This window comes from Podarcis cretensis, assembly GCF_951804945.1.
Source record: "Podarcis cretensis genome assembly, chromosome: 13".
NCBI classification, from domain to species: Eukaryota; Metazoa; Chordata; class Lepidosauria; order Squamata; family Lacertidae; genus Podarcis; species Podarcis cretensis.
The window spans coordinates 45,162,436-45,184,531 of NC_137182.1; the positions used below are offsets into that span (position 1 = coordinate 45,162,436).

The following is a 22,096-nucleotide window of genomic DNA, read 5'->3' on the forward strand; positions in this document are numbered from 1 at the left end:
GACCAGCCTTGGCTTGTGGAGGATTTGCAGGGGCAGAGAGTAACCCAAATGGGAATCCTGACAAAAGTGTGGGACATCTGTCTGTTTACTTTACACTCTTTCACCCACCTTGTGATGGGAAGGGGTTAAAAACTGGATCACCAGTGGCAGCCAGGAATGTATCTCTGATTGTGGAATACAAACCGTATTTATTAGTATGCAGATTTAGAAATAATTCATTAAAAAGAAGGGTTTGATTGAAAGAGAGCATGCTAGTTTCCCATAACAAAGCTCAAAATCTATTTTAATTGAAACTACTGTGGTGCTGTTGATTTTTCCTTTCTCTCTCTTTTTTAAAAGAATATTAAAATTGTTTTGCTCAAGTTAATGGAATTGGTAATATGTGTTTACAAATGTAATAATGTCCGTAAAATGAAACACCATCAAAACAATCTCTTTTCATGATGGGAGGATCCAGGTTTCCCCTCTGTGAAATGTGATTTGTGGGGTAAGCGAGTTCATTTGATGAATGAAGCAATATATCGCAATCTGATTGAAGAGAAGCTGATAAGGGTAGAACTGCAATCAGCCAGGCAAAGGGGTTATTTCAGTCCTCTGCAGAGGAGACCTGAAAATGATTTTTAAAAATATCAAAAGATGAGAGACTTTCCTGGATGATAACATCAGAGCAAAAATTCAACCCAGGAAGACCCTTTCCTTCCCCGACTCTAAATCCCATGACATTTGCAGTGGAATGAGTTCAGAATCGGACCAATTCGACAGATTTTGACAACATACAGTAGCAAAAATAATGATGTGAAGCTAGAGAGAGAGACAGAGACACACACACACACACACACAGAGAGAGAGAGAGAGAGGGAGGCTAGTTTGGAGCCTATGGTTTTTCAGCTACAGTCAAACCTCCATTTTGGAACAGTTTGGCTCCCAAACACCAAAAACCTGGAAGTAAATGCTCTGGTTTTTGAACGTTTTTTGGAAGCCAAACGTCCGACGCGGCTTCCGCTTGAGGGCAGGAAGCTCCTGCAACCAATCGGAAGCCATGCCTCAGTTGTCGAACATTTCAGAAGCCATATGGGCTTCCGGAACAGATTACGTCTGACAACAGAGGTTTGACTGTATTACTGGGTTTCATCAGCTGGCTGGGGGTTGGTGACGGATGGAGTTCAACTAGATCTGGAGGGATTCCAGGTTCCTCACACCTGGTTCAGGGCTCTCTGCATCAAGACTGCCACTCTGAAATGGCCCTGGAAATGAAGAGGCGGCTACGGGAGACGAGACAACGCCACACTGTATCCTTCCTATCAGGTAACAATCTGGCTCCTATGTTCTGAAGCAACTGTTCCAGACACCTGGAAGCCAGAGTGCAGTTTCCAGACTCAGTAGCACGTGCTACAGTGATATAATCTGGAAGTTACGAAGATCTGAATGACTGTTGCCACGTATGTGTTTGGACTGGGGTGGCAGTGACGCCATTTTCTCCCCCGCCCACCCCAACCATAAAAAATGTTTTGGGCCACACCTGTCCCAAAGTACTCTTCCTAAAGTGTGTGGGGAAAGGAAATCCTTTAATCCATGGGGATTTTCTGCAGAAAGTGCATTACTTACCTGTGGTTTAAAAGCAATAGTGGGAGATGAGGAAGATGAAGCTGTTGATGGTGAAGAAGGACCCGCCAATAGCCAACATCCGTTCCCATCTGGTGCCTAAGTAGACAAGCGGAAAAAGAGCTGTTGGCTACAGAGTACAATGAAAAGTTGCCACATTTTGCTGAGTAGGTCGGGTGCCATTTTTTCAGAATCAGATAAGGCTTCGTAATTCCGGTTTGGGCCTCAGAATGCCTATTAGTCATTTTGGCAGACTCCTATCAGTGAGATTGTTATCGAATTGCCCTGTGTGATTCATTGTTCCTATCTAATCCTGATCTCAAAACTTGAGAATTACATGAGCATGAGAGATAGCATTACGCATGCTTTCCCCAAAGACTGCCTGAGAAATTCAAGCAGCAGAAAGGAAGCGTTTATGAGGAATTACGATTCGGTAGGAGCTACTCCTTCCTCCTGGATGGAACATGGTCATCTGCTCTGCTCCTGGGTCTGATCTGGGGAGGGTAGATTGTTTTTTGGGAGGCCGAAACCCCCACTGACATAAGTAATGGAGGGGGGTAAATGTATTATATGAATATGAATATTATTATTTATCTGTGTAGCAAAAGCCATTATGAAAAAATACAGAAAACAAATGCATTACAAAGAATAAAATACACTGCACAGTTAAAATAATTATTAAAGGCAGGCATTCTGTCAGATAAGATTTTGCTCCGCTGAAGAATTTAGCTTACCCGTCCCACCCTAAATAATAATAATAATAATAATAATTTATTATTTGTACCCCGCCCATCTGGCTGGGCTTCCCCAGCCACTCTGGGCGGCCTCCAACAGAGATGAAAAATCCACTAAAATGTCACATATTAAAAACTTCCCTGAACAGAGCTGCCTTCAGATGTTTTCTGAATGTCAGGTAGTTGTCCATCGCCTTGACATCCGATGGGAGGGCATTCCACAGGGCGGGCGCCACCACCGAGAAGGCCCTCTGCCTGGTTCCCTGCAACTTGGCCTCTCGCAGTGAGGGAACCGCCAGAAGGCCCTCGGAGCTGGACCTCAGTGTCCGGGCAGACCGATGGGGGAGGAGACGCTCCTTCAGATATACTGGACCGAGGCCATTTAGGGCTTTAAAGGTCAGCACCAACACTTTGAATTGTGCTCGGAAACGTACTGGGAGCCAATGTAGGTCTTTCAAGACTGGTGTTATATGGTCTCGGCGGCCGCTCCCAGTCACCAGTCTAGCTGCCGCATTCTGGATTAGTTGTAGTTTCCGGGTCACCTTCAAAGGTAGCCCCACGTAGAGCGCATTGCAGTAGTCCAAGCGGGAGATAACCAGAGCATGTACCACTCTGGCGAGACAGTCTGCAGGCAGATAGGGTCTCAGCCTACGTACCAGATGGAGCTGGTAAGCAGCTGCCCTGGATACAGATTTGACCTGTGCCTCCATGGACAGCTGTGAGTCCAAAATGACTCCCAGGCTGCGCACCTGGTCCTTCAGGGGCACAGTTACCCCATTCAGGACCAGGGACTCCTCCACACCTGCCCGCCTCCTGTCCCCCCAAAACAGTACTTCTGTCTTGTCAGGATTCAACCTCAATCTGTTAGCCGTCATCCATCCTCCAACCGCTTCCAGACACTCACACAGTACCTTTACCGCCTTCACTGGTTCTGATTTAAAAGAGAGGTAGAGCTGGGTATCATCTGCATACTGATGAACACCCAGCCCAAACCTCCTGATGATCCCTCCCAGCGGCTGCATGTAGATGTTGAAAAGCATGGGGGAGAGGACAGAACCCTGAGGCACCCCACAAGTGAGAGCCCAGGGGTCTGAACACTCATCCCCCACCACCACTTTCTGAACACGGCCCAGGAGGAAGGAGCGGAACCACTGTATGACAGTGCCCCCAGCTCCCAGCCCCTCAAGACGGTCCAGAAGGATGTCATGGTCGATGGTATCAAACGCCGCTGAGAGATCCAGCAGAATTAGGAAACAGCTCTCACCTTTGTCCCTAGCCCGCCGGAGATCATCAACCAGTGCGACCAAGGCAGTTTCAGTCCCATGATGAGGCCTGAATCCCGACTGGAAGGGATCCAAATGGTCCGCTTCTTCCAGGCGTGCCTGGAGTTGATCAGCAACCACTCGCTCAATCACCTTGCCCAAGAATGGAAGGTTTGAGACTGGGCGATAATTGGCCATCGTGGCCGCATCTAGAGATGGTTTTTTAAGAAGCGGTTTAATAACCGCCTCTTTCAGCGGGTCTGGGAAGGCTCCCTCACGGAGGGAAGCATTCACCACCACACGAAGCCCATCGCCCAGTCCTTCCCGGCTAGCTTTTATAAGCCAGGATGGGCAAGGATCCAGGAGACAGGTGGTTGGCTTCACTCGTCCAAGCAGCCTGTCCACATCCTCGGAGGTAACAGATTGGAATTGATCCCACACAACTTGACCAGACAGGACTCTAGCACTCTCCCGCCCCGGCCCTGCTCCCACGGTGGAGTCTACTTCTTCCCGAATCTGAGCGATTTTATCTGCAAAAAAATTTGCAAAATCATTGCAGGAGAACATGTGGCCCGTACTGGGCCCCGATGTTACAGGTGGTTCCGCTAAATTGTGAACCACCTGAAAGAGTCTCCTGCTGCTGTTTTCTGCAGATGCAATAGAGGCGGTGAAGAAAGTCTTCTTCGCCGTCGCTATCGCCACTTGGTAGGCTCGACGTTGAGCTCTAACCTGTGTCCGGTCAGATTCAGAATGGGTTATCCGCCACCGGCGCTCTAGCCGTCTCAACGATTGTTTCATTGCCCTCAGATCCGTGGAAAACCACGGGGCTCTCCGGGCTCCATGCAATCGGAGAGGGCGCTTCGGAGCCAAACAGTCAATAGCCCTGGTTAACTCCACATTCCAGCGGGCCACCAGGGAATCGGCTGAAAGGCCATCAACATGGGATAAAGCATCCCCTACCACTCTCTGGAAACCATTTGGATCCATTAAGTGGCGGGGGCGGACCATCCGAATCGGTCCCACCTCCCTGCAGAGGGGATGGGTCGCAGAGAAGTCCAGTTGCACCAGGAAGTGGTCTGACCATGGCACTTCTTTCATTTCACTTTTACTTAGTGTCAGATCACCAACATCCGTAGAGGTAAACACCAGGTCCAAGGCATGTCCGCGGCTATGGGTTGGGCCAGACTTATTCAGGGACAGCCCCATGGAGGCCATGCTTTCCACGAAGTCCCGAGCGGCCCCTTGTAAGGTCGTGTCGGCATGGATGTTAAAATCCCCTAGGACGACCAAGCTAGGTGTCTCCAGGAGAACATCCGCCACGACCTGAAGCAGCTTGGGCAGGGAATCCTTGGTGCAGCGGGGAGGTCGGTACACCAAAAGGAATCCTGTACTGCCCCTATTGCCCAACTTCCAGAACATGCACTCAGAAAACTGGGTCTTCCCAATAGGACGCCTGGTGCAAACTAATGACTTCCTAAAAATCACTGCAACCCCCCCTCCCCGCCCACATGACCTGGGTTGCTGTGCGTAAGAGAAACCTGGTGGACAAGCAGCGGCAAGGACAGGCCCATCTGCTTCATCCAACCAAGTCTCTGTTGCACATGCCAGGTCAAGTTCTCCATCCATGATCAAGTCATGGATGGCAGTGGTCTTATGAATCATTGACCTGGCATTGCACAGCAACACTTTCAGGTCATGTGGGTATCCCTTGCTGATTCTAGTATTCATCCGGTCAGGGCCAGACCCGGAGGCAGGGATAGTCCTCAGACAACGACTAAACCTGCCTCCTCTGTAATGACATGGTCTGGTCTTAGCGTAACTCCTCCTCCAAGCACTTTTTCAGAAGTGTGGGGGCACCTGTCCCCTAATAAACAGCTAATCAGACACCTCTCACCTGGGATATTTAAATTTTTGAACAAGGCTGCTCTTAAGTCCTTGTAGATTGGGCAAACTACATTATAAGAGCTGCAACTTTAGGAGCATTTTCTTAAGCTTGTTTTCCCCTTCTCCCTCCCACTCGCCCCCTTTTAAATAGGTAAGCCTGAGTGCAGAGAGGGTATTAATACTGTCCCCCCCCCGCCTTCCAAGCAGCTCTGAGAGTGTTTATTGGCAAAAGGGTGCAAATGCCATAAATAAATAAACAACCCCAAAGATCACCTGGTCCAACAACAGTGACAGGGTTACTCTTCTTCGAAATAACTTTCCGTCCAGAAAGAAGCACCACGTATCCACACCTGAAGAGTCCCACATTCTTGAGCTTCATGATGCTCACGTTGTAGATGTAGATGTTGCCGTATGAAGCCACAGCTGAGATGCTAATCCAGTCGCCATAAAACTGGAACTCCTTGAGATTCTTCGTTTCAGGTGGAGCTGAGCACACAAGGCTGACCGAATCTCCCAGGTTGTACTTGATGAGGTTGGGGTTCAAAGAGAGGGCTGGGGCTTCCGGGGCTTCTGGGAAAGAAAGATAAACACTCAAGGTTGAGATTCCTTTATGTAACAGAGCCAGCAGCTATACTAACTCCTCTATCCTGAAATATGCTTGCAATGGTTGGGTGGGAAGAGAGAAATTGAGAGAGGATGCAGATTCAGATGTCTGTTTTTAGGTTAATTTTTGACAAGGTGAAAGGACGCAAAGGTTGGGGAAGAAATCTCATCCAGTTGCATTTTCTGAAACCACATGCTAACCGAACCTCTCACACCCTTTGAAATTTGCAATGCAGTTCTGCAGCCAGATAATCCATCTACATTCAGTTAATGGCTTGCCCAAAAACAGGCCTCTCAAATAACTTTACAGACAGGGAACTGTCAAAACAAGCACAGAGACTGCATAAATTGGTATTTTCTGCCACCTGGTGTGGTTAGGATTTGCTGCTTCAGTCCAGGAAGTTCTGGCCAGGTTCTGCTGATCAGAGTTAATGTGATGGCGATAGCAGAGCATCCAGGCTGGCCCAAGACAATTTGGAACCTGAGGCAAACCACAAAATGATGTCCATTTCCCTAGCCCTAGTGAAGATCTACACAGGGAACAAGGGTGGGAACAGCACCTCCTATTCATCAAGAGACCGCTGTAGAGTTGGCATTGTGATGGGGCAGCCAAGTAAGCGGCAGATCCAGCCCGCAAGGAGCATGCCACAGCTGTCATTGTGGCGGCAGCAGTGGCTGACACATTATTGGGAGGCCAGATCTGCTGCCCCTGTAGATTCTGCTGCCTGAGGGAGTCATCTCACATTGCCTCATGGGTAGGCTAGCCCTACAGAGGACCTCCTCTGAATACAGGTTGAATCTACCATGCAGGTCCTAAACTTTCCCTAGAACTGCTTCCCTGATGAAAGTAGGAGTCAGAAACTATTATATGCCCCAAGGGGTTTTCTGGCATAGAACCACTGATGTCCTAGGGACTAGAAACCTACCCTTCACTTGTAGAGAGATGGAGTTGCTTCGGGCAGATGTGACCTCTGTGTCAGCTTTCTCCATCCAGGAACCACAGCTGTAATTTCCCGTGTTGTTCGTTTCAGCCCTAAAAATCAGTCTGCCCTTTTGATAAGGGTCGGCAGCCATTTTGAGAATCTGTTGTCCATCCTGATTGAAGAACCTGTATCCCCCCACCGTCTCGTTTGGGGAAGCTGAGCATATGAGCACAACCCTCTCGCCTTCAAAGTATTTGGGATAATTTGGCTGTACCGAGAGTTTGGGGGGTTGGAGAGCCCCTGGAAGAAAAGCAGAGGGATCTCAGTGGCAGGCACAGAAGGGGAACCTGAAATGAATTATCACAGTGTGGGGTGCTCTGTTTTAGCCTTGTTCTTTTCAAAGTTACTCCCCCACCCCATGCTTCTAAAAAATTCTGCAAACCATGAGATTCAGACCAGATCCCTTACAGAATGCTCCATTCCATTTCTCCCCCTTGTGCTTTTCCTGAAATATTTTATTATACTTCTGCAAACATGAGGTTCCCCCAATGCCTGCTGGAAACTTCCCTTTTCTGGTGTCGTTTTCACTATATTAGGACCCACACATGGAGAGTGAGATCACTGTTAGTATATAGAATTCTGTTACAATACATAAGCTGTCCTGGGAATTAGAAGCTTTCTACAGTCTCTTCATGGAAAGTTGGAGCAACATTGCACAAAAATGAGGAGGAAGACTAAGGTGGTAGGATTCGGGACTGTACCACTTCAGATTACAGGTGTGGAAAGTCATATTTTGGAATATCCCCTATAAACACTCGCTGAATGTGCTCATCCAGGATACAAGAGGGAAAACTGTGGTAAACCAATTGAGCATACACCACACTTTTCATCACCTCACAAAGCCTTGTAAAGTAGGTCAGGCTGAGAGTTAGTGCATACCCCACAACATTTCTCCAATGAAAATAGGGACATCCTAAGAAAAGTGGGACATTCCAGGATCAAATCAGAAACCAGGACGGCTTCTCTGAATCAGGGACATATCTGGAAAATAGGGACATTTGGAGGGTCTGTTAGGGATTGGCCTAACATCACACACTGAGCTTCATGGCTGGAGAAGGGATTTGAACCTGGATATCACAAGTCCTACTTCCAGGGGTCAGTGGGAAACTTTCTGGCATCACAGGCCAGATCTTTATCGGTATTGGCCTTGTGAGTCAAATTTGACAAGTGGAATTTGATTTTCTTCACAGTGTTATTTCTGCTATAAAAATGTCAAAATTTGCTACTTTTATGCTGTATGATCAGCAGAGGATAATGGAAGTTGTAGTCTAAAACAGTTGGAGGGCACCAGGTTGAGGAAGTTGGCTCTAAGAGTTGAACAAAAGAAAAGTGTTCTTCTCTAGAGACACTCTGGTCTTCTCCACATCAACAACTCATTGTGGAGATGTTGGAATGTTACCTGCAGATGATGCTGGCTGTAGAACAACATGCAGGAAAACTGAAAGAGAGAAATAAAAAGGAGGAATGAGGCATGTTAAATAGACCTGGAAGTCCGAACTGATTTGATCTGAAGATTATTTACATGTTATATTTATCTCAAGGAGTACATGTGAGGTTCATTGGTAGGCTCCCATCCAAGCACTGACCAGACTCTGAGACGTGCATAGCTTCAGGAAGGCTGCAGCATCAAATCCCTATGCATTAATTAGCCCCCACAAAACAAAACTATGTTGTCAACATTAGAGGGGAAAATATCATTATGGCGAAGAGCATAAAATGAACAAAAATCACATTCTTGAAATAAGTACAAAACGCATCACAAATCAGTAGGTCTGATAAATTAAATGTCAAGTGTGCTGGATCACCCTCAGCCCCCCCCCCCGGAAAGCTGGATGAGTTTTGATGATGCTGGAGGCGTCTGCCTGATGTTTTCTGGCACTTCAAAAGGACAGGTGCTACCACACTCATATGCCCTTTTCTCTGCGCATGTAAGATGAACCTCCTGAGCACAAGGCTCTACTAAGAGGGCCTCTCCCAAGGATCGAAGTGACTGGACATGATACAGGAATGGTCCGACTGAGAAGTTCAACTTTGCAGACTTTGGCTGCACCATATGGGCTACGTTAAAGCACATACCCAAGTCTTATCCACCAAGGCAATCCTTACACACGTTTGCTCTGATGTTCCTAAAAAGAAGAGACCTCTAGCCAGGCTCTTGATTTTCTTTAGGAGGGATGAGCAAAGCTCCCACAGTGCCCCCTTATGGACTCTCTGTCTCCTCCTGTATGGGAAGAGGGTATCTCTCAGTGGGCTCTCTTCCCCTCTCTGCCCAAATCACTGCTGCCCATTCCAGTTGCCTCTGAGCCTCATCCACATTACCACCCAGAGGAGAAGCACAAGGCAGGTGGGAGGTGCTGTTGCCAATCCCTCACTGTTGTTGTTGCTTGCTTGTACAGAGATAGTGGGTGAATGCTGGCAGTGATAGCAAGGCAGAGGAGGACCAGGTATGCTGTCAAGTGTAAGAGGCCCCATAGCCCTCTCTCTCTCTCTCTCTCTCTCTCTCTGTGTGTGTGTGTTTTTATTATTCTGACAGAAAGGATGACGAGGGTAGAAATAACAGACTTGTATATTTGCATACACACCATGACATAGTCCAGGATGAGAGATGAGCATTTGTGGTTAACTAGCTGCTTCTCATTACTCAGCTGTTAAGTTCTGCTTCGCACATTTCCACATCTGTTTCTAGCTCCCCCCAAAAAAAAATCCTCATGAAATTTCAGCAGTATTTTAGTTTCTCTTAATATGCAGCCTTTTCCGTATCCAATTAACTTAATATGCCTTTTTGTGGAAAACGGTTTTCAATAATATGATGCATTTTGCACGATCCCCCCCTCCATGTATATTTTTATATACATGCATTCATAAGAATGCTTACACGCATACTTCACGCATGTACTTTTGCACACGTAGCTTGGTTGCAGAACTGCGCTTCAAAATTTGGAAAATGTGAATTTTGAAGGGCGGTTGCATTTCTGTTTCATGTCTTGTTTGGGAACATGTGAATTAGGTCAGTTCACCTATTAACATGAACTGAATTTAAATTCTCAGCTATCCCTAGTGAGGATGCAACTGAGAAATCTGTTTGCCCTCCTCGGGCGGGCTGGCACTGTATCTCATTTGTGAACTGGCCTCTAGCAGGCTGGATCATCCTTCTGCTGCCATAATGGCCAATTTAGGGAGCAGGAATTTAGGGGGCGTTCCACTGGGCACAGTGCCAACTGGCCAGTAGTGGTACTTGGCGCCATGCCCAGGGAAAGCTTAAATACCTGCAGGTCCATGATATTGTGCATTCACACCACTTAAATGGCAAAGACCATCAACTTGGGGGGGGTGGCCCCCTCAAATATTTTGTTGGGGGGTCCAAAGACCCCTCACCTCCTAGGAGTTGGCTCCTATGGGTCAGAGCGTGTTCTCAGCAATTGCTAGCCCTGAAGCCAGTTTAAAAATTTATCAAGATGATTCTTATGGTTCAAAGCAGGAATTAAAACCCAGGAGGAGGAGGAGAAGAAGAGGAGTTTGGATTTGATATCCCACTTTATCACTACTTGAAGGAGTCTCAAAGCGTCTAACATTCTCTTTTTCCCTTCCTCCCCCACAACAAACACTCTGTGAGGTGAGTGGGGCTGAGAGACTTCAGAGAAGTGTGATTAGCTCAAGGTCACCCAGCAGCTGCATGTGGAGGAGCGGAGGCATGAACCCGGTTCCCCAGATTACGAGTCTACCACTCTTAACCACTACACCACACTCCACTGAGAAAGGAGTGGTAGAAGAAGAGGATGGGGAAGAAAGAAAGTAGCAACATACCTAGCATAGGAACCAGAAGAATAACCTCCATGTTGAGAAGGATCTTTCTGCACCTGAATCGTACCTCCTTGGAAACTTGGTATCGCCAGTTTTTATATCACCCTTCCTCTCCAAGGCAGACCCTTAAAGTGTCTTTACATGAGGAACATCAGTGAAGCCCATATTTGCATAATTGCCCAGAGGGGAAATGCAGTCATTATTGGGGAAAGAGCCATTGGACTGAGGGACTTTGCTGCCTAAAATAGAAAATGGAAATAGGTCCAGCCAGACCAGAGGAGTCAGCACTTGACCTGCTAACTGCTTAGATAATTCCTGTTTTGTTCGTATGCTCAACACATGATCTGCTCCAGCCAGCAGAAATGCAAAGAGAATAGATTTTGTTGCAGGAGAAAATTGGAGCCAGTGGAGGCTGGTGTATTGGGACAAAAGGGTCACTGCCCCACCAAACTCACCTTCTGTTAGCCAGGCTCCACCTGCTTGCTGCCTTAGTTCCAATCAATCCAGTGGGAGATCCATTTTTGATAGACTAACTCAGTCTGACACTTCCAAACTTGCTTGTTTCAGTCCAGAACACAACCCCCAGTCAGATGACACATTTCCCCAGATTTTTCTTGGGTGAGCGTGTGTGTGCATAGTTGACAATAGTGAGACAGACAATGTAGTGTTTGGTGGAAAGTGAAATGCTGCAAAATGCTAGAAGCACTGAGTGTGATAAAGAGAGGGCAGGCATTACTTTTTAAATCTTTTCATACACAATGGAAAAAAGGGGAGTGAAGAGTAGATCACCAAATAGCAGCCAGGAATATGTCTCTGATTGCAGAATACTATCTGTATTTATTAGTAGGCATTGTAAACTACCCTGGGATCTTCAATGTTAATAATAATAATAATAATAATAATAATAATAATAATAATACTTAGAATACAGAAAGAGATGTGTTTGATTGTTAGAGAGCACGCTCATTTCCCCTAGTGACACTCTGTCTAGTTTCATTGCAACTATTGTGGTACTGATCTCTCTTTCTTTCTTTCTTTCTTTCTTTCTTTCTTTCTGTTGTTTTTAGCAAAATGATTATAATAATGTAAAAATTGTTCATGTTTATTGAGGGAGTGAAATATATTTGCAAATGCTAGGGCTGATCTAGGTGTATCAGACAGCCACTAATACTGAGAGGAGAACGTTGAAAAGAAAAGTACAAGTTTCCAAGCAATTGTCCCAAAGGTTGAAAGGACCTGAGTTGTTGTTTTCGATGAATTGTTTTTTTGTTTTTGTCTTTTCATTAAAAAAAAGGGGGGAGGGGGAGGTCCGCATGTTAGAGCAGGGATCAGGAAACTGACTGCAGCTGATGGAAACTGAAATTCAGAAACATTGCAGGGCCAGAAGGTCCTCATTCCTGTGACAGGTTTACACAACAAAATGATTGTGCGAAGCCATCAATCCCCCCCTCCCCTAAAACAATTGCTGCAGCAAATCACTCATAATATGTGATAAAGCCTATAAAGACAGAGCAATCAAAATGATTTCCACTGCAAATGTTTCCACTGCAAGTTCTGGAAACCCAGAACTTGGTTTCCAGCCCTCTGCTTGTGCTCTTTTGTGGAAGATGGATCCAGATTTTTCCTCCTGGTTATGTGATTTATGGGGGAAGCTGGCTCATTTGGTGAATGAATCCACAATCGGGTTGATGAACAGCTGAGGTCGGACTGCCGTCAGTCGGGCAAAGAGAACTATTACAGTCACCTGAAGAGGAGACCTAAAAATGATTTTAAAAATAGCAAGAGATGAGAGGCTTCCCTGGATCATAACTTCAAGGCAAAGATGCAGCCCAGACCAACCATTTCCCTCCCTAACTCCCAGTGTTGTGATGCTTGAGGTGGAATGCTTTGGGAATGGGCCCAGTTCGGATAAATAATAAATAAATAAATAATGTGAAGCTTGCTAGAGAGGTGGTGGGACCCAGGCTGGTTCAGATATAAAGGTAAAGGTCCAGTCGTGACCGACTCTGGGGTTGCGGCACTCATCTCGTTTTATTGGCCGAGGGAGCCGGCGTACAGCTTCCGGGTCATGTGGCCAGCAGGACTAAGCCACTTCTGGCGAACCAGTGCAGTGCACGGAAATGCCGTTTACCTTTCCACCGGAGCGGTACCTATTTATCTACTTGCACTTTGATGTGCTTTCAAACTGCTAGATGGGCAGGAGCTGGGACCGAGCAAGGGGAGCTCACCCCGTTTCGGGGATTCGAACCTTCTGATCGGCAAGTCCTAGGCTCTGTGGTTTAACCCACAGCACCACCCCTGTCCCAATGGTTTAGATATAACTATCCCTATGTCATGATCCTGAATCCTTTGCCACACAGAAAACCTCAGAGGCAATGCCCCCACTCCCCGCAGTCTCCACAGGTGGTGAGAAAGTGATCTGGAATGTCATGGCCAATCAAGGAAGACAACTCTGGGCTCAATCAGAGATGGATAACCTGTTGCCACCCAGATGTTGCTGGACTTCAACAGCCAGCAAAGCCAATAATCTGGGATGGTAGGGGACATAGTCCAGCAACAGTTCCTCATCTCTGCTTTGCATGATGGAAGGCTCAAGTCTCAGAAAGTCTCAAGGCCACCATCACACATCTAACACCACAGTGGTTTTCAGTGAAGCTGAATCATCTTAAACCCTTACTTCAACCACAAAAAATGTATTGGGCCACACCTGCTCCAAAGTACATGTTCAAAAGGAAATGTTTACTCATTTCACTTACCTGTGGTTTAAAAACACAAATGGGAGATGAGGAAGATGAGGCTGTTGATGGTGAAGAAGGAACCACCAATGGCCACCATCCGTTTCCAGCTGGAAAAGTTGACTAAGTTCCCGTTGACTAAGAAAAAGAGTTTCTGGTTACAGAGTGTAATGAAAAGATGCCACATTTCACCCAAGTTGGGTCCTCTTATTCAGAATCAGATAAGACTTTGTGGATATTGGTTTGGGCCACCCAATGCTTCTTAGTCATTTTGGCAGACTCTCCGAGTGTTATTTCTACAGAATCTCGCCATGTGATTTACCTATCTTATCAATTCCTGATCTCGCAACCAAATCTATGGAAGATAGATTTGCAAGAGAGATAGCATTGCCCCATTCCCTGCTTTCCCCACAGCCAGCTGGAAAAATCCAGTCAAAGGTTTGTGGATCTGTGTTGGAAGGAACCATTTCCAGTGGGGGTTGTCAGATGCAACTCAAGCAGCATGTCTGGGAAATAACTGTGTGGTAGAAGCTGCCCTGGCTCCTGCCTGGGCATTGGCTCTGCTCTCGCATGTTATCTGTGAAGGAAGAGTGCTTCAAAACAAAGCATGTTCTTTATCTACAAGAAGACAACAAGGAGCCACCAGTGAAGAATTCCTTTTGTTAACTTCGCAATAAGATCTGCAACTTTAAGAACCTTTACTTCAGCATGAATTTCCTTCTCCCTCTGACTCCCTTTTTCTTTGCATGTCGTGTCTTTTTAATTTTTGGATTGTAAGTCTGAAGGCAGGGCCCATCTTAATATTGATCTTTTATTTTCTAAGCAGCCCTGAGAGCCTTTATTGGCTAAAGGCAGGTAAATAAATATATTAGATACATGACAGATGATAGATAGATAGATTAGATAGATAGATGATAGATAGATAGATAGATAGATAGATAGATAGATAGATAGATAGATGATAGATGATAGATAGATCTGGAGATTACCTGTTTGAACAATGGTGACAGAATTACTCTTCTTTGAAATAACTTTTCTTCCAGAGAGGTCCACTACGTAGCCACACGTGAAGCTTCCCACATCTTTGGGTTCCATGATGCTCATGTTGTGAGTGTAGACGTTGCCATATCGAGGCACAACTGATATTTCCTCTTTGTCGCTATAGAACTGGAACTCCTTGACTTCCTTTCTTTCAGGCGGAGCTGAGCACACAAGGCTGACATTATCTCCCAGGTGGTACTCAAGGAGGCTGGGGTTTAAAGAGAGGGAGGGGGCTTCCGGGGCTTCTGGGAAAGAAAGATAAATGCCCAGGGTTGAGATTGCTTCGTGTAACACAGTGACAGCGGCTAGCTAAACTCCTCCACCCTGAAGTATGCTTGCAATGGTTGGGTGGGTGGAGAGAGAGGGTGGGAAAAGAGAGAGATAGGGTGAGGGCAGGGAAGCATTTTTAGACAACAGATTTTAGACTTGCAATGAAATAACTGAAGAGTGGAGGAGATATGTGATTTAGTTCCCATTTAAAGGTGAACCTAACTGATTTGCATTTTCTAAAATGACAGAAAAACTAAAACACAGCCACACTTCTCTGAATTTTGAAATGTGGTTCTGTAGCCAAGAGATGTGTACAAAAATACATAGATTAGGGCAAAGTGTGCCTAAAGACGCAGATAAAGACCAACGTCTTGGGTCAGGATGTTGCCAGCACTCCATGCATCAGCACTCGTGACCACACATTTGAGATGGTAGACAGTGTTGGGTTCCACCATAATGACCGCTCCCCGCTTAAAACGGGGGGCGCCCTTTGCGTGGACGTGTGCAGCCCCTAGATCTGGAGCGGCTCCAACAGCATAGGCTTAGCTTTGCCTTCCCTCAGGTGGGATACCTGGAGGTCTCCGCCTACCTCAGTTGTCCAATCCCACCTGGGGGAAGCGTTGCCAAGGAGACCAGGCCAGGTAGGGGAGGGATTACCTGCCCACACAATAGAGGGAGGATCTTACCTGGGAATCCTCACTTGGCTCCAGAGCTTCTCCCACCCTACCCACCCTCAGTTAATGTCTTATTTTGCAGGTTAACTTTTCTTCACAGGTTTTGCAGGTTAACGTTTCTTCACAGGTATGTGGGCGCTGCTACGATAAGGTCGCTTTTAAAGGGCCGGAAAGGCATTTCCCTGCATTGGCAGGTTTCGCCTTTCCCGTAGCAAAATGTCACAACACTGACGGTATCAGGCCTTGGGCGGAATCTTTTAGTCCATCTTCCTCTTTGCGGTGGCGATATCAGGGTTCCCCGTTAAAGGGGTTTCTGAAGGGAGGCTTTGACCGTACGCCGAAAGGTCATCATTGCTCTCCCCTGCGGTGGCGGCGTAACGGGGGTGGCTATCTCTGCTTGAACATATGTTCTCCAGAGCCGGCCCATCCCCCCCCCACAGACTGGATAACCCTGATGCTCCCTAGGTCCCCGGCTGGGGACTGGGGAGGGAGAACGCCCAATGCCTGAGCCAAGGTCTACCCACATTTGAAATTTAATAAAGTTGTGGCCAATTTAATCCCATAGCACGTTGTCTTGAGTCGTTATTCCACATGACGGGGGGGACCGCGCGGGATCCAGGGACTCCGCCTGTCCACGCAATCAGCGTATTGGCAATGGCTCACCTCTCCAAAAGGGTATGGGAGAACGTGATGCTAGCATCCAATACCAAGATAAAGGTCTATCAGGCTTGAGTGTTGAGCATGGTGCTTTATGGAAGTGAGCCGTGGGCAACTTACAGCTGTCAGCAGCGGTGCCACAACGCCTTCCACATGCACTGTGTCAGGAGGATTTTGGGTATCACATGGGAGGATAGAATTCCAAACAAAGATGTGCTCTCCCAAGCCCACATCCCCAACATGTTCACACTCCTGCACCAAAATGTTCCTATCCAACTTTGTACATACGATGAAAGGGATCTGAGGGTTTTATTCAAGCTAGCACTACTCAGAATAGCTAACTAACACGGCTTATTTGGGCTCATTAAATAGTTGGCAACAACCCGGAAATTTGAATTCAGGTTGCATAACCTAGCCTTTGCTGCCACTTAGTGGTTTTGCTGCTCATTTCCAAATTTTCCCAATAAGTTTAGTTTCTTTTCACCAAAACTGATAACTAAGAATGAAAGTAATTGCCTAAACATTTTTTATTTGGGTGGCTGGGAAACTTTCTGAAAACTCGGTTTCTCTTCTCTGCAGTAAAAAAATTGAAAACATAAAAAAGGGCTAGTATTCAAGTCATACTCAGTATGCAGAGGCCATTGAGCTTGTTCCGGTTAGAGAAGCACACACACATATATATACAGCAGAGCTTCCTCCCCTCCATCATATTGACGGGGGTATCTTGCAGGCACAACACTTCTGCACTGTTTTTTGTGGGGGGTTTTTTGGGTGAAAATAGCCACCTGAAGCTATAATTTCTCCAAAAGGTTATTATTATTATTTTGCTTTATTTTTTGCAGCAAATGAGTGCGTTTGCAATACGTTTGTTCATTCTACACTTTCAGGGCTACAAAGGTACAGAAAGGGTCCTCCTTATAGTGTGTTAGATAACAGTGAGAGGTTCCCCCACCTGAAAGCTAATAGTGTATACGGTATGTGTGTTTGCCTGATTTTTGCTGAGATTGTTTCTAGGGAGGGAAAGATTAAGCTGATGGCTGCCACCTCCCACCCAAGGCATTTATTTTGTTCTTTATTTTAAAGCTGTGCTTTGCTAATCATGTCATTTATATTCTGCATAGTTATCCACTCCTACCCTGCCCTGGGATGGGGGTGGCGCTGTGGTCTAAACCACAGAGCCTAGGTAGGGCTTGCTGATCAGAAGGTCGGCAGTTTGAATCCCTGTGACAGGGTGAGCTCCCATTGTTCAGTCCCAGCTCCTGCCCACCTAGCAGTTCAAAAGCATGTCAAGTGCAAATAAATAAATAGGTACCGCTCCGGCAAGAAGGTAAATGGTGTTTTCGTGCGCTGCTCTGGTTCTCCAGAAGCAGCTTAGTCGTGCTGGCCACATGACCCAGAAGCTGTCTGCGAACAAACACCAGCTCCCTGGCCTATAGAGCGAGATGAGAGCGCAACCCCAGAGTCGTCCGCGACTGGACCTAATGGTCAACCTCAACCTTTACTCCGCCCTGAGCAAGGCTGTAGATTTCTAACACTGGGGTCCCCAGACTTTCTGGGTCCAGACTCACATTGGGAAATGACAATTTCTTAGTCATGAGCAGCAGCAACAACAACAAATCCCATTTCACAGGGGAGGAACGGACAATGTCTAGAAACTCTATTCCCCCCCCCCAAAAAAGGCATGCAAATATCTACATGTGTACCAAAACAAAGCACAAACAAAAGAAACAGGGAACCGGCTAGCAATGAGGACACCCCCAGCCAAACAACCCACTTAAAAAAGAAAGAATGATAAAACTGGGAGGGCATGGGCCCTTGTCAGTCATCAAGAGGGGTGTCAGAGGACATCAAATTGGGGGCACCAGATGTAGCAAGTGGCAGACGAGAAGAAAATGAATCAGACAGACCATCACTAAGGCTTCTCAGCATTGGAACAGGCCACCAATGTCCCAGGAACTAGAAACCTACCTTTCACTTGTAGGGAGATGGAGTTGCTTCGGGCAGATGTGACCTCTGTATCAGCTTTCCCCATCCAGTAATCACAGCTGTAATTTCCCATCTTGCTTGTTTCAGCCCTAAAAATCAGTCTGCCCTTTTGATAAGGGTCGGCAGCCATTTTGAGAATCTGTTGCCCATCCTGATTGAAGAACCTGTATCCCTCCACCAACCTGTTTAGGAAAGCTGAGCATATGAGCACAACCCTCTCGCCTTCATAGTATTCGGGATAATTTGTCTGTACTGAGAGTTTGGGGGGAGGGAGAGATCCTGGAAGAAAAGCAGAGGGATCTCAGTGGCAGGCAAACAAGTGGAACCCGAAATGAACTGTCACACTGTGGGGTGCTCTGTTTTAGCCTTGCCCTGTTCCAGGTTACGCCACCCCACCCCACATACTTTTAAAATTTATTTGTGTTTTTCTGCAAACTGTCTTATTCAGCCCACCTCTGTTTCAGGACTTTTCATTCCACCCCCTCCCCTCCTATATATATATATATTTGTAGTTCTGCAATCCTTGCAGTTTTCCCCAAGCATGCCAGTAACTTTGCTCCTAAACATGGGTATATGTTTCATTTTACCTACCTAAGGATTCACACTTGGAGGGTGACTTCGCTTTTATAATACACAGTGGTGTTGCAAAAGGGGGGCGGAGGTGGCACTGGGATTTGTAAGTTTGGTACAGTTTGCTCCTAGAAAGTACCCATGTATACGAGTGAAGTTACTAGCATACTTGGGGGAACCACAAAGCAGCTGGAGGGGGTGCTGGGTTGCTAAAAGAGCACAAAAGTGACAAGGATTCTCCTCTAGAGACATTCTGGTCTTCTCCACATAAACAACTCACTGGGAAGAAGTTGGAATGTTACCTGCAGATGATGCTGGCTGTGGAACAAGAAGCAGGAAAACTGAAAGAGAGAAATAAAAAAGGAGGGATGGAACTGGTTAAATATGCCTGGAAGTTTGAATTGATTTGATCTGAAGATTATTTACATGTTATATTTGACTCAAGGGAGCATATGTATTAGGTAGGCTCCCATCCAAGCATTGACCAGCCCCCAGACCTGCATAGCTTCAAGAAGGCTGCAACAATATATCCCTTTAGACCTTAGGCTTAGGTCTTCAGCCAATGGGTCTGTACCCACAGGTCGGCTGCACGGCCACACCAGGCGGGCCACAGAAAAAATGCCATCTCCACGGAAACCCACATAGTGGAAACACACTGCCTGGCTTGAGAAGAGGCTATTTACCTGACTATTGCAGCCTCACTGAATCACATAAAGCTGGTTGTGTTGTGAAGCCTAGAAGCCACTGGACTCCTCTGCATAGAAAAGAAGCGCTGGAATGGCTGCAGCTGTTGGTGGTGAAACACTCAGGGAGGAATGAATCCAGGCAGCCGCGAGTCTAGAGATGTGAGGGCTTATTCACCAGTAAGGACTGCTATTCAATGACTTCTATTTGCTTGGAACAGAAGGATTGGGCTGGAGGAAAATGGTGTGGGGATTCTAGCTGAACTTAATGGGCAAACATGCCTAAAATACTGGATAAGATGAAATGTGTTTGTTGGTTTGTGTAGCTATGTCTGAGCTCTACCTATGTTCAGTCCTGTGGAGGTTTTTATATCTCCTCCCCTCTCCACTTCTGCCTGTTTTACGTTCTGAGGGTACTGAGAGAGAGAAAAAATCAGATTTATTTTCTGTACATCTGAGTTCAGGAAAGTTGATACATGGAGAGGGCAGGCAGACCGGCAGCTGTGAGAAAGGGGGGAAAAGGCAGCCACAGAAGATGTCAAGAAGAAAACAAAACCTGCAGGAAAGGGAAAGGAAATGCAGCTGACCAGGGAGAGAGAACCTTAGTTAATCATAATTAAATTAACATACAAATCCTACGCATGTCTACTCAGAAGTAAGGCCCATTTATTTTAATTGGACCTGTTCTCAAGTAAGTTTGCTTCTTTAATATTTCAGTGTTGATTTGGAATGAAGGTTAGTTTTATTTAGTTGCTTTTAAAAGAATTATAAGAAAAAGAAAAAAAAGAAAGAAAAGCGTTTTGTTTGTTTGTTATGGAACTACAAAAATATGTTGCTTCAGTATAGCAGAATCTGGGAAGTTTCCTCAAACGTCAACCAAGGAGCAACAAATAGTAACTGGCGTCTTTATTGGGTGCTGAGGGTGATGAACTTTCCCAGAAACCCTGTTCATTTTTATTTCAGGAAAGCTGATATTAGGAGAGGACCTAAATGACAGAGAGGTGAATTAAAGGCAGCATTGAAGCTGACACAAGATGGAAGAAAGTGAGCAAAGGAAGAAGAGGGAGATAAAAAGGCAACAATGAGCAGGTGAATTGAAGTAGAAGGCTGAAGTACAGAAAAGTTTGAGAAGGTAGAGAGAATGTAGAAAACAGTATGAGTGGAGAGGAAGAGGAAACAGGAAGATTGTGAAAGTTGAGATGACCGTAAGTGACAACATAATGCAAGCATAAATGCGGACAATGACTTTTCCTCTTGCTCAATATAAGCCACAGCTTAATTCAAGAGAAAGCCTCCAGAAATCAAGAGATACTACTAAGTATAAATAAGAAATGAACATGTGAAAGATGGTCCCATGTTCCTGGCTCGGATTTTCTGTCTGGACTAGTTGAAGACCACTGCTTAAGATCATGTCTTGGGGCAATGTATTTGTTCGCAAAAAAAATAATATACAGCCAACATTAAAGAAAATAAATCATTGTAGTGGTGAAAAACAAAAAAGCAACAATAACATTTCATTCCCGAAATAAGTACAAAATGCATCACAAATCAGTAGCTTAGATTAATTATACATCAATTTAGATCACACACACACACACACACACACACACACACACACTCGCCTGGCCACACTGATGAGTTTTAAGCATGCAACTATACAAGGCACCACTGCCCACAGCCTTTTCCTCTGAGGCAGCTGGTGTGTTTGTTGCTGCTGTTATATGGTAAGTGGACAGAACAGAGCAGAGCAGGACCAGAGGCTGGGGTTATCAGAAAGTAGCAAGACATACCTAGCACAGGAACGAGAAAAAGAACTTCCATGTCGAGAGGGGTCTTTCTCCACCTTGATTCCACCTCCTTGGAAACTCTCCTTCGATATCTCTAGCTTTGAATTTGGTCTTCCCCTCCGAGGCAGTCTCTACAAGAGTCTTCTACAGAAGGTCAGAGAATGAGCAGGGAAGCCTGTCCTTTCACAATCAACTTACTGGGAAGTCTAAACTGATCTCAGCTGCTGGACCATGGGAACTTACTGCTCAGAAGAGAAACTGGAAATGGCTTGCCCATATTGGAAGAGTCAGCAGACAGTATGAGCTGTCAACCACTTTAGTATTTCCTGTTTTCTTGCTACACCCAGTAAATTGGACATTGCTCCACCAAGCTCAGCTTGCCATCAGTCATCCCCCACCTTACTTCCAGCTGGCTGTCAGCCGTTACCTCCTTAGTCTCAATGTAGTTATTTCCATCTATTATTGGCTCTGGCTCCTCCAGCAATAGACTCTGACTCCACCTACTGTTGGTCTCCTTGCTTTCTGCCCTATCAGTACCAACATGAGCCAACCTTCACTGACTGAGACAGTTCTACATACCAGCTGTAGATCCAGGACTTGTGAGAATGTCAAAGTGCTGGATCAGACCAAGGTCAACCAAATCTTGCACTTTGAATGGAGTAGGAATTTGTTTTCCATAGAGGACGGCCTTAATCCTATGCTTCCAAACATGCTTGTTGTGGATCAGAACGCAACCCCCCAGTCAGATGATGCACTTCTGCAGACTATGGGATGTATTTTCAATGCACAAAACACGTAGAAGATGCATACACAATGCCTGTTTT

The 22,096-nt window shown here is 46.0% G+C and overlaps 2 protein-coding genes across 2 annotated transcripts; both read right to left on the bottom strand.

Annotated features, from left to right (window-relative positions):
- Positions 1–168: 168 nt before the first annotated feature.
- Positions 169–12,068, bottom strand: LOC307202052 (uncharacterized protein). The gene is made up of 6 exons (XM_079951679.1): positions 10,873–12,068; positions 8,468–8,506; positions 7,012–7,308; positions 5,756–6,052; positions 1,606–1,701; positions 169–607 (listed from the first exon to the last, which is right to left on the bottom strand). The coding sequence occupies exons 1-5, from the start codon at positions 10,901–10,903 to the stop codon at positions 1,613–1,615; spliced, it is 753 nt and encodes a 250-aa protein (XP_079807805.1). The 5' UTR covers positions 10,904–12,068; the 3' UTR covers positions 169–607; positions 1,606–1,612.
- Positions 12,069–12,156: 88 nt separating this feature from the next.
- On the bottom strand, positions 12,157–21,523 carry LOC307202051 (immunoglobulin superfamily member 1-like). Its single transcript, XM_079951678.1, has 6 exons — positions 21,276–21,523; positions 19,105–19,143; positions 18,215–18,511; positions 14,594–14,890; positions 13,626–13,742; positions 12,157–12,626 (listed from the first exon to the last, which is right to left on the bottom strand). The coding sequence occupies exons 1-5, from the start codon at positions 21,304–21,306 to the stop codon at positions 13,633–13,635; spliced, it is 774 nt and encodes a 257-aa protein (XP_079807804.1). The 5' UTR covers positions 21,307–21,523; the 3' UTR covers positions 12,157–12,626; positions 13,626–13,632.
- Positions 21,524–22,096: the final 573 nt, after the last annotated feature.

Bases quoted from the DNA above. Each gene is read 5' to 3' on its own strand.
- LOC307202052 (XM_079951679.1), bottom strand. From the start codon at position 10,903: ATGGAGGTTATTCTTCTGGTTCCTATGCTAG. The intron at 7,309-8,467 runs GTAACATTCCAA...CTTTTCTTCCAG, and splicing joins ACAGCCAGCATCATCTGCAG to GGGCTCTCCAACCCCCCAAA. The intron at 1,702-5,755 runs GTGATCTTTGGG...TTGTCTACTTAG, and splicing joins TGTCACTGTTGTTGGACCAG to GCACCAGATGGGAACGGATG.
- LOC307202051 (XM_079951678.1), bottom strand. From the start codon at position 21,306: ATGGAAGTTCTTTTTCTCGTTCCTGTGCTAG. The intron at 19,144-21,275 runs GTATGTCTTGCT...TCTCTCTTTCAG, and splicing joins TTTTCTCGTTCCTGTGCTAG to TTTTCCTGCTTCTTGTTCCA. The intron at 18,512-19,104 runs GTAACATTCCAA...CTTTTCTTCCAG, and splicing joins ACAGCCAGCATCATCTGCAG to GATCTCTCCCTCCCCCCAAA.